Source organism: Gallus gallus, unplaced genomic scaffold, assembly GCF_016699485.2.
Source record: "Gallus gallus isolate bGalGal1 unplaced genomic scaffold, bGalGal1.mat.broiler.GRCg7b scaffold_102, whole genome shotgun sequence".
NCBI classification, from domain to species: Eukaryota; Metazoa; Chordata; class Aves; order Galliformes; family Phasianidae; genus Gallus; species Gallus gallus.
The window spans coordinates 10,041-21,669 of record NW_024096054.1 but is presented as its reverse complement, the minus strand read 5'-3'; the positions used below and the strand labels follow the sequence as shown (position 1 = coordinate 21,669).

General features: G+C 57.2%; 1 protein-coding gene across 1 annotated transcript; it reads right to left on the bottom strand.

Moving 5' to 3' along the window:
* Positions 1-1,162: 1,162 nt before the first annotated feature.
* LOC124417583 (sodium/nucleoside cotransporter-like) lies at positions 1,163-6,957 on the bottom strand. The gene is made up of 4 exons (XM_046906223.1): positions 6,847-6,957; positions 6,527-6,700; positions 3,357-3,450; positions 1,163-1,869 (listed from the first exon to the last, which is right to left on the bottom strand). The coding sequence occupies exons 1-4, from the start codon at positions 6,955-6,957 to the stop codon at positions 1,514-1,516; spliced, it is 735 nt and encodes a 244-aa protein (XP_046762179.1). The 3' UTR covers positions 1,163-1,513.
* Between the last annotated feature and the right edge of the window lie 4,672 nt (positions 6,958-11,629).

Here is an 11,629-nt window from a genome sequence, read left to right as displayed (position 1 = left end):
GGGGCAAAAATGGGTGATTTTGGGTGAGAATGGGTGACTTAGGGGCAAAAAATGGATGATTTTGGGGTAGAATGGGGGGTTTGGGGGAAAAATGGGTGATTTGGGGGCAAAAAATGGTGATTTGGGGGTAATAGAATGGGGGGTTTGGGGGCAAAAATGGGTGATTTGGGGGCAAAAAATGGTGATTTTGGGGTAGAATGGAAGGTTTGGGGCAAAAATGGGTGGTTTTGGGGCAAAAGATGAGAGTTCAGGGGGGGAAATGGTGATTTGGGGGTAGAATGGGGGGTTGGGGGGCAAAAATGGGTGATTTGGGGGCAAAAATGGATGATTTGGGGGTAGAATGGGGGACTTGGGGGCAAAAAAATGGGTGATTTGGGGCAAAAATGGGTGATTTTGGGGAAGAATGGGAGGTTTGGGGCAAAAATGGGTGGTTTTGGGGCAAAAAATGGGTGATTTTGGGGTAGAATGGGGGGTTTGGGGGCAGAAAATGGTGATTTTGGGCGAGAATGGGTGACTTAGGGGCAAAAATGGATGATTTTGGGGTAGAACGGGGGTTTGGGGCAAAAATGGATGATTTGGGGCAAAAAATGGTGATTTTAGGGTAGAATGGGGGGTTTGGGGGCAAAAATGGGTGATTTGGGGGCAAAAATGGGTGATTTTCGGGTAGAATGGAAGGTTTGGGGCAAAAATGGGTGGTTTTGGGGCAAAAGATGAGAGTTCTGGGGGGAAATGGTGATTTGGGGGTAGAATGGGGGGTTGGGGGCAAAAAAAAGGGTGATTTGGGGGCAAAAATGGGTGATTTGGGGGTAGAATGGGAGGTTTGGGGCAAAAATGGGTGGTTTTGGGGTGGAATGGGGGCTTTGGGGCAAAAATTGGCAATTTTGGGGCACCAAATGAGGGTTTGGTGGCAAAAAATGGATGATTTTGGGGTAGAATGGGGGGTTTGGGGGCAAAAAGTGAGGATTTGGGGCAGAATTGGTGATCTTGGGGGTGAATAACAGGGGATATTATGGGATAGATTCGATGCTCTGGAGAATTTATGGCTATTAGGGGCCATTTGGGGTCATTTTGGGGTCATTTTGGGATCGTTTTGGGCCATTTTGCATCATTTTGGGTCAATGGGCCATTTAGGGACAATAATGGGAATATTATGGGATAGACGTGACGTTCTGGAGGATTTATGGGAATTTGAAGCCATTTTGGGGATCATTTGGGGCCATTCTGGGGCACTTTTGTGACATTCCCATCATTTTTGAGGTCACCATTGGGCCATTTTGAGTCATTTTCGGGGAGAATAACGGGGGATATTATGGGATAGATTCGATGTTCTGTAGGGTTGATGGCAATTTGGGCCATCTGGGGTCATTATGGGGTCATTTGGGGTCGGTTGGGGCCATTTTGGCGCACTTTGGGGCCATTTTGGGGGCGAATAATGGATAGATCTGATGCTGTGAAGCGTGTATGGCAATCTGGGGCCATTTTGGGTCAAATTTGGGGGATTTCGGGGGGCCAATCAGGCAAAATACCCCCAAAGGAAGATGGCGACCGCCATCATGATGATGGCATTGATGTTGACCACCCGGACCCATAGATGGTCTTCAGGGGGCGGGGCCAAAGGCTCGGCCACGCCCCCTTGGTCATCAAGCCCCGCCCCTTGGCTGGGAGGCCCCGCCCCCTGGCGATGTGGCTCCTCCCATTGGCTTCCTTGCTCCGCCCCTTGGTTGCTTGGCTCCGCCCCTTGTGCACGAGGCTCCACCCCTTGAGTTCTTGGCTCCGCCCCTTTGGTGCTTGGCTCCGCCCCCTCGACATGTTGCTCCTCCCCCTCGCTGGTTGGCTCCGCCCCTTGGCTGCTCGGCTTCACTTCAACCCCTGTAGGAATGTCCCCATTGCCCCCATTGTGTCCCCATTGCCCCGACCCCATTTCTTCCCAAAGTTCCCCCAAATTTTCCCCATTTTCCCCCAAATTCCCTCATCCCTTCCCCAACACTTCCCCCATTTTCCCCGATTTCCCCCAATTCTCCCTTTTCTCCCACATTTTTCCCAAATTCCCCCTTTTCTTTCCCCCTAAATTCCCCCATTTCCCTGAAGTTCCCCCAAATTCCTCCATTTTCCCCCAAATTTTCCCCCATTTTTCCCCCAAATTCCACCATTCCATCTCAACTTTCCCCCGCTTTTCCCGATTTCCTGCAATCCCCCCCTTTCCCCCTTAATTACCCCATTTTTTCCAAATTCCCCTTTTTCTTTCCCCTAAATTCCCGTTTTCTCCCAAATTCTGCCATTTCCCCCCAAATTTTCCCCATTTTTCCCCCAATTTCCCCCATTCCTTCCCCAACTTTTCCCCCCTTTCCCCGATTTCCTACAACCCCCCCCTTTTCCCCCTTGAATTACCCCATTTTTTCCAAATTCCCCTTTTTCTTTCCCCCTAAATTCCCCCGTTTTCCCCCAAATTTTCCCCATTTTCCCCCAAATTTTCCTCATTCTTTCCCCCAATTTCCCCCATTCCTTTCCCAACTCTTCCCCCCTTTTCCCCCGATTTCCCTCATTCTGCCCTTTTCCCCCCACTTCCCTCATTTCTTCCCAAATCCTCCCTTTCTCCCCATTGCCCCCATTCTTTCCCCACTGCCCCCATTCTTTCCCCATTGCCCCCATTCCGTCCCCATTGACCCCATTCCGTCCCCATTGCCCCCATTCTTTCCCCATTGCCCCCATTGTGTCCCCCACTGCCCCCATTCTGTCCCCATTGCCCCCATTCCGTCCCCATTGCCCCCATTCCGTCCCCATTGCCCCCATTGTGTCCCCATTGCCCCCATTCTGTCCCCATTGCCCCCATTCCGTCCCCATTGCCCCCATTCTTTCCCCACTGCCCCCATTCCGTCCCCATTGCCCCCATTCTGTCCCCACTGCCCCCATTCTTTCCCCATTGCCCCCATTCTGTCCCCACTGCCCCCATTCCGTCCCCATTGCCCCCATTCCGTCCCCACTGCCCCCATTCCGTCCCACTGCCCCCCATTCCGTCCCCATTGCCCCATTCCGTCCCCATTGCCCCCATTCCGTCCCCATTGCCCCCATTCTGTCCCCACTGCCCCCATTCCGTCCCCATTGCCCCCATTCTTTCCCCACTGCCCCCATTCTGTCCACACTGCCCCCATTCCGTCCCCATTGCCCCCATTCTGTCCCCACTGCCCCCATTCTGTCCCCATTGCCCCCATTCCGTCCCCATTGCCCCATTCTTTCCCCATTGCCCCCATTGTGTCCCCACTGCCCCCATTCCGTCCCCATTGCCCCCATTCCGTCCCCATTGCCCCCATTCTGTCCCCACAGCCCCCCCTGCCCCCACTGCCCCCCAATGTCCTCACCCCATAACTGCACATCTCCATCTCTGCTGCTGTCCCTATCGAGGTCATCTCGGGGTTCACGGCTGTGCCGGAGGCTGAACACCAAACGGTGCAGCTGTGGGGACACGGCACCGTCTGTGGGGCTCTATGGGGCTCTGTGGGATCTCAATGGGCACTATGGGGCTCTATGGGGTTTCTATGGGGCTCTATGGGATCTCTATGGGGCTCTGTGGGGTCTTTATGGGGCACTATGGGCTCTAAGGGGTTTCTATGGGGTTTGATGGGAGCTCTATGGGGCTCTGTGGGGTTTCTATGGGGCACTGTGGGGCTCTGTGGGGTCTCTATGGGGCACTATGAGGCTCTATGGGGTCTCTATGGGGCTTCATGGGAGCTTTATGGGGCTCTGTGGGGTCTTATGGGGCACTATGGGCTCTAAGGGGTTTCTATGGGGGCTTGATGGGAGCTCTATGGGGCTCTGTGGGGTTTCTATGGGGCACTGTGGGGCTCTGTGGGGGTCTCTATGGGGCACTATGCGGCTCTATGGGGTTTCTATGGGGCTTCATGGGAGCTTTATGGGGCTCTGTGGTTCGTATGGGGCACTATGCGGCTCTATGGGGTTTCTATGGGGCTTGATGGGAGCTCTAGGGGCTCTGTGGGGTCTTTATGGGCACTATGAGGCTCTATGGGGTTTCTATGGGGTTTGTTGGGAGCTCTATGGGGCTCTGTGGGGTCTTATGGGCACTATGCGTCTATGGGGTTTTGCTATGGGGCTTGATGGGAGCTCTATGGGGCTCTGTGGGGTCTCTATGGGGCACTGTGGGGCTCTGTGGGGTCTCAATGGCACTATGGGGCTCTATGGGGTTTTCTTCTATGGGTCTTGATGGAGCTCTATGGGCTCTGTGGGGTTTCTATTGGGCACTGTGGGGCTCTGTGGGGTCTCTATGGGGCACTATGCGGCTCTATGGGGTTTCTATGGGGCTTCATGGGAGCTTATGGGCTCTGTGGGGTCTATGGGGCACTATGGGCTCTATGGGGTTTCTATGGGGCTTGATGGGAGCTCTATGGGCTCTGTGGGTCTCTATATGGGCACTGTGGGGCTCTGTGGGGTCTCATGGGGCACTATGGGGCTCTATGGGGTTTCTATGGGGCTTGATGGGAGCTCTATGGGGCTCTGTGGGGGTTTTCTATGGGGCACTGTGGGGCTCTGTGGGGTCTCTATGGGGCACTATGCGGCTCTATGGGGTTTCTATGGGGCTTCATGGGAGCTTTATGGGCTCTGTGGGGTCTTATGGGGCACTATGCGGCTCTATGGGGTTTCTATGGGGCTTCATGGGAGCTTTATGGGGCTCTGTGGGGTCTTATGGGGCACTATGGCTCTATGGGTTTCTATGAGGCTTGATGGGAGCTCTATGGGCTCTGTGGGGTCTCTATGGGGCACTGTGGGGCTCTGTGGGTCTCTATGGGGCACTATGAGGCTCTATGGGGTTTCTATGGGGTTTGTTGGGAGCTCTAATGGGGCTCTGTGGGGTCTCTATGGGGCACTATGAGGCTCTGTGGGGTCTCTATGGGGCACTATGGGCTCTAAGGGGTTCTATGGGGCTTGATGGGAGCTCTATGGGGCTCTGTGGGGTTTCTGATGGGGCACTGTGGGGCTCTGTGGGGTCTCTATGGGGCACATATGGGCTCTAAGGGGTTTTCTATGGGGCTTGATGGGAGCTCTATGGGGCTCTGTGGGGTTTCTATGGGCACTGTGGGGCTCTGTGGGGTTCTCTATGGGGCACTATGGGCTCTAGGGGTTTCTATGGGGCTTCATGGGAGCTTTAATGGGGCTCTGTGGGGTCTTATGGGGCACTGTGGGGCTCTATGGGGTTCTATGGGCTTGTTGGAGCTCTATGGGGCTGCTGTGGTCTCTATGGGGCACTATGAGGCTCTATGGGGTTTGTATGGGGCTTCATGGGAGCTCTAGGGGCTGCTGTGGGGTCTCTATGGGGTCCCTATGTGTCCCTATGGGGTTCATCTCTCTGTGTTCCCTATGGGGTCCCTATGTGCCCTTACGGGGTCTGTATTTGTCCCTGTGGGGTCCCTATGTGTCGCTATGGGTCTCTATGTGTCCCTATGTGGTCCCTAGGGTTCTCTATGTGTCCCCTATGTCTCCCCGTGTGTCCCTATGTCTCCCGTGTGTCCCTATGGGGTCTCTATGGGGTCTTTATGTGTCACTATGGGGTCTCTCTGGGGCCCTACTAGGTTCCTATGTTGCCCTACCTACTTGTCCCTATGGGTCTCTATGTATCCTACGTGTCCCTGTGGGGTCTCATGGGTCCCTATGGGGTTTCTATGTGTCCCTGCGGGGTCTCTTTGGGTCTCTCTCTCTGTGTCCCTATGGGGTCTCTATGTGTCCCTGCGTGTCCCTATGGGGTCTCTATGTGCCCCTATGAGTCCCTATGGGGCCTCTCTCTGGTGTCCCTATGGGGTCCTATGTGTCCCTGTGTGTCCCATATGGGGTCTCTCTCTATGTGCTCCTAGGGGGTCTGTACATGTCCCTATGGGGTCTCTATTTGTCCCTGTGGGTTCCCTATGGGGTCTCTATGGGTGCACCTATGTGCCCCTATGGGATCTCTATGTGCTCCTATGGGATCCCTATGTGTCCCTGTGGGTCCCTATGGGGTCTCTATGTGCCCCTAATGGGGTCCCTATGTGTCCCCTGGGTGTCCCTATGGGGTCTCTCTCTATGCGTCCCTATGGGTCCCTACATGCCCCTATGGGGTCCCTATGTGTCCCCGTGTGTCCCTACGGGGTCTCTCTCTATGTGCCCCTATGGGGTCTGTATGTGTCCCTATGGGGTCCCTATTGGCCCCTGTGTGTCCCTATGGGCCTCTCTCTGTGTCCCTATGGGGTCCCTATGTGCCCCTATGGGGCCTCCTATGTGTCCGCTGTGTGTCCCTACGGGTCTCTCTCTATGTGCCCTATGGGTCTGTATGTGCCCCTATGGGATCTCTATGTGCTCCTATGGGATCCCTATGTGTCCCTGCGGGGTCCCTATGGGGTCTCTTGGGTCCCTATGCGTCCTATGGGGTCCCTATGTGTCCCTGTGTGTCCCTATGGTGTCTCTCTCTATGTGTCCCTATGGGGTCTGTACGTGTCCTATGGGGTCCCTATGTGCCCCTGTGTGTCCCTATGGGTCCCGCACTCACGTGTCGCCGCGGGATGGGGGAGTGGCAGAGGGAGACAGCGACGGCGATGGCGCACGTGGCCACGAAGAGGAGGCGGCGAAGTGCAGGTAGTGCAGGCCGCACAGGAAGTCCGGCAGCGCCCCGCCCCCACGCCGACCCACTTCCGGTCTCCCGTACTCCACCTCGACACTTCCGCTAACCGACGCCCATGATTTCGGGTCCGGAAGAGCCGCTTCCGGTGCCGGAAGAAGCTGCTGTCCGGTGAAAGCGACGGCACTTCCGGTGCCGTCGCGCCCGTCCAGCTACTTCCGGTACTATTTCCGGTTTCCCCCACTTCCGGCCTGACCGACGGGGGGGGGGTTTTTTTGGGGGGGGGGGGGGCGTCGTTTCGTCCCCATGGCGAACTCGGACATCCGCTCCAGGCCCCCAAGGGCGAGGCCCGCCGATACCATGCCCCAGAACGCACCCTATAGGCGGAAAGGGGTCACGTGGAGGCCAACCGGGTCGCCTGATTGGCCAGCAGGTCTCCTGGCGGCCATTTTGGTCCCATGGCGGCATCTTGGTGCCTTGGTCGGCCATCTTGGTAAACCACGAAGCCCTGGCTTTGTGGGGGGACTTCGGGCTAGTGGCCCCCCCCCGCACACCCCACAGCCCCGCACATAACCCCCCCACCATTGGGCCCCCCACAACCCCCTCCACACCATAAACCCCCCCAAACAGCCCCACTCATATAACCCCCCACATATAACCCCCCTATATTACCCCCTATTGCCCCCCCAACGTCCCGATTACCCACCGATTACGCCCCCTTCCCACTCGTTTAACCTCCAAACCCCCCCCAGCCCCCCCCACCCATAAACCCCCCCAAAAGCCCCCTCCCCCACCACCATAACCCCCCACATAACCCCCGCCCATATACCCTCCAATAACCCCCCTCATATAACCGCCCCCCTATAAACCCACTCCATAAACCCCCCAATATAACCCCCCCATATACCCCCCCTATAACCCCCCCACCCACATAACCCCCCCATATACCCCTCCCATATACCCCCCAGCGCACCATAACCCCTCCATATACCCCCCCATATACTCCCCCACCCACATAACCCCCCCATATCCCCCCCCATTAACTCCCATATACCCCCCAATATAACCTCCCCTATAACCCACCCCCATAACTCCCCCCCATAACCTCCCCCCCATATACCCCCCCATACAACCCCCCATATACCCTCCCATATAACCCCCCCACTCACAAACCCCCCCCATAACCCCCCTCCATATACCCCCCCCCATATAACCCCCCCATATAACTCCCCCCATATAACCCCCCCCATATAACCCTCCCCATAACCCCCTCCCATATACCCCCCCCACCCCATAACCCCCCCATATACCCCCCTAAATCCCCCCCCACCCCATAACCCCCCCATATACCCCCCCGACACCCCCCCCTCCCCATAACCCCCTCCATATACCCCCCCCCCGCCATAACCCCCCCCATATACCCCCCCATACAATCCCCCCCACCCCATTACCCCCCCATATACCCCCCCATAAACCCTCCCCACCCCATAACCCCCCCATATACCCCCCCATATAACCCCCCATACACCCCCCCCATATACTCCCCCCATATACCCCCCACATATAACCCCCCCATTATAACCCTCCCCATATACCCCCCCCATATAACCCCCCCCATATAACCCTCCCCAATATAACCCTCCCCATATACCCCCCCCCATATAACCCCCCCACCCCTAAACTCCCCATATACCCCCCATAGGAACCCCACCATATGAACCCCCCATATACCCTCCACATATCCCCCCCCATATAACCCCCCCCATATAACCCTCCCCATATCCCCCCCATATACCACCCCCCATACACCCCCCCATATACCCCCCCATATCCCCCCCATATAACCCCCCACCATATAACCCCCCCATATACCCCCCACCATATATCCCCCCCCATATATCGCCCCCCATATACCCCTCCTCCCCCATACACCCCCCCATAACCTCCCCCCCATATACCCCACCCATATACCCCCCCATACACCCCCCCATATGCCCCCCATATAACCCCCCATATACCCCCCATATAACCCCCCCATATACCCCCCCAGTATAAACCCTCCCCATATCCCCCCCATATAACCCCCCCCATATACCCTCCCCATATCCCCCCCCATATAACCCCCCATATAACCCTCCCCCATATCCCCCCCCATATAACCCCCCCATATAACCCTCCCCATATCCCCCCCCATATAACCCCCCCCATATAACCCTCCCCATACAACCCCCCCCATATACCGCCCCCCATATAAACCCCCCCATATAACCCTCCCCATATCCCCCCCCATATACCCCCCCATATAACCCCTCCCATAAAGCCCCCCCATAAGCCCTCCCCATACACCCCCCCCATTAACCCCCCCCATATAACCCTCCCCATATCCCCCCCCCATATACCCCCCCCCATATAACCCCCCCATATAACCCTCCCCATATCCCCCCCCATATAACCCCCCCATATAACCCTCCCCATATCCCCCCCCCATATAAACCCCCGCCCCATATAACCCTCCCCATATCCCCCTCCATATACCACCCCCACCCCATAACCCCCCCCATATACCCTCCCATACAACCCCGCCCCACCCCGTACCCCCCCATAATCCCCTCCATATACCCCCCCACCCACATAACCCCCCCATATACCCCCCCCGATATAACCCCCCCCATAAAGCCCCCCCCATAACCCCTCCCCATACACCCCCGCCCCATATAACCCCCCCATATAACCCTCCCCATATCCCCCCCTATATACCACCCCCCATATACCCCTCTCCCCATACACCCCCCCCATAACCCTCCCCCCATATACCCCACCCCCATATCCCCCAACATATAACCCCCCCATATAACCCTCCCCATATCCCCCCCCATATACCCCCCACCATATAACCCCCCATATAACCCTCCCCATATCCCCCACCCCATAACCCCCCCCATAAAGCCCCCCCCATAACCCCTCCCCATACACCCCCCATACACCCCCCCCATATACCCCCCCCCAAAATCCCCCCCATATAACCCCCCACCCACATAAACCCCCCCCATATCCCCCCCCCCATATCCCCCCATATAACCCCCCCCCCCATAACCTCCCCCATATAACCCCCCCCCCACATAACCCCCCCCCATATAAACCCCCCCATATCCCCCCCCCATATACCCCCCCCATATAACCCCCCCATATAACCCTCCCCATATCCCCCCCCATATAACCCCCCCATATAACCCTCCCCATATCCCCCCCCATATAACCCCCCCATATAACCCTCCCATAAAGCCCCCCCCATAACCCCTCCCCATACACCCCCCCCATATAACCCCCCCCATATAACCCTCCCCTATATCCCCCCCCATATACCCCCCCCATATAACCCCCCCATATAACCCCCCACCCCATAACCCCCCCATATACCCCCCATATACCCCCCACCATATAACCCTCCCCATATCCCCACCCCATATACCACCCCCCATATACCCCTCTCCCCATACACCACCCCCATAAACCTCCCCCCCATATAACCCTCCCCATATCCCCCCCATATACCCCCCCCATATAACCCCCCATATAAACCCTCCCCATATCCCCCCCTATATACCACCCCCCATATACCCCTCTCCCCATACACTCCCCCCATAACCTCCCCCCCATATACCCCACCCCATATCCCCCCCATATAACCCCCCCATATACCCCCCACCATATACCCCCCCCATATAACCCTCCCCATATCCCCCCCATATAACCCCCCCATATAACCCTCCCCATATCCCCCCCCCATATACCCCCCCATATAACCCCCCATATAACCCTCCCATAATCCCCCCCCATATACCCCCCCATAGTAACCCCTCCCATAAAGCCCCCCCCATAACCCCTCCCCATACACCCCCCCATATAACCCCCCCCATATAACCCTCCCCATATCCCCCCCATATACCCCCCACCATATAACCCCCCCATATAACCCTCCCCATATCGCCCCACCCCATACCCCCCCATAAGGCCCCCCATACCCCGTCCCCATACACCCCCCCATACACCCCCCCATATACCCCCCCCCAAATCCCCCCCCATATAACCCCCCACCCACATAACCCCCCCCCATATCCCCCCCCCCATATCCCCCCATATAACCCCCCCACCCCATAACCTCCCCCATATAACCCCCCCCCCAAATAACCCCCCCCATATAACCCCCCACCCCATAACCCCCCCCATATAACCCCCCCATATCCCCCCCCCATATACCCCCCCCATATAACCCCCCCATATAACCCTCCCCATATCCCCCCCCATATACCCCCCCATATAACCCCTCCCATAAAGCCCCCCCCATAGCCCCTCCCCATACACCCCCCCCATATAACCCCCCCCATATAACCCTCCCCATATCCCCCCCCCATATACCCCCACCATATACCCCCCCATATAACCCTCCCCATATCCCCCCCCATATAACCCCCCCATATAACCCTACCCATATCCCCCCCATATAACCCCCCATATCCCCCCCCCATATACCCCCCCCATATAACCCCCCCATATAACCCTCCCCATATCCCCCCCCATATAACCCCCCCATATAACCCTCCCCATATCCCCCCCATAATACCCCCCCATATAACCCCTCCCATAAAGCCCCCCCCATAACCCCTCCCCATACACCCCCCCCATATAACCCCCCCCATATAACCCTCCCCATATCCCCCCCCCATATACCGCCCCCCATATAACCCCCCCATATAACCCTCCCCATATCCCCCCCCATATACCCCCCCATATAACCCCTCCCATAAAGCCCCCCCCATAACCCCTCCCCATACACCCCCCCCATATAACCCCCCCCATATAACCCTCCCCATATCCCCCCCCATATAACCCCCCATATACCCCCCCCCATATAACCCCCCCATATAACCCTCCCCATATCCCCCCCCATATAACCCCCCCCATATAACCCTCCCCATATCCCCCCCCATATACCCCTCCCCCCCATACACCCCCCCCATAGACCCCCCCCCCCCC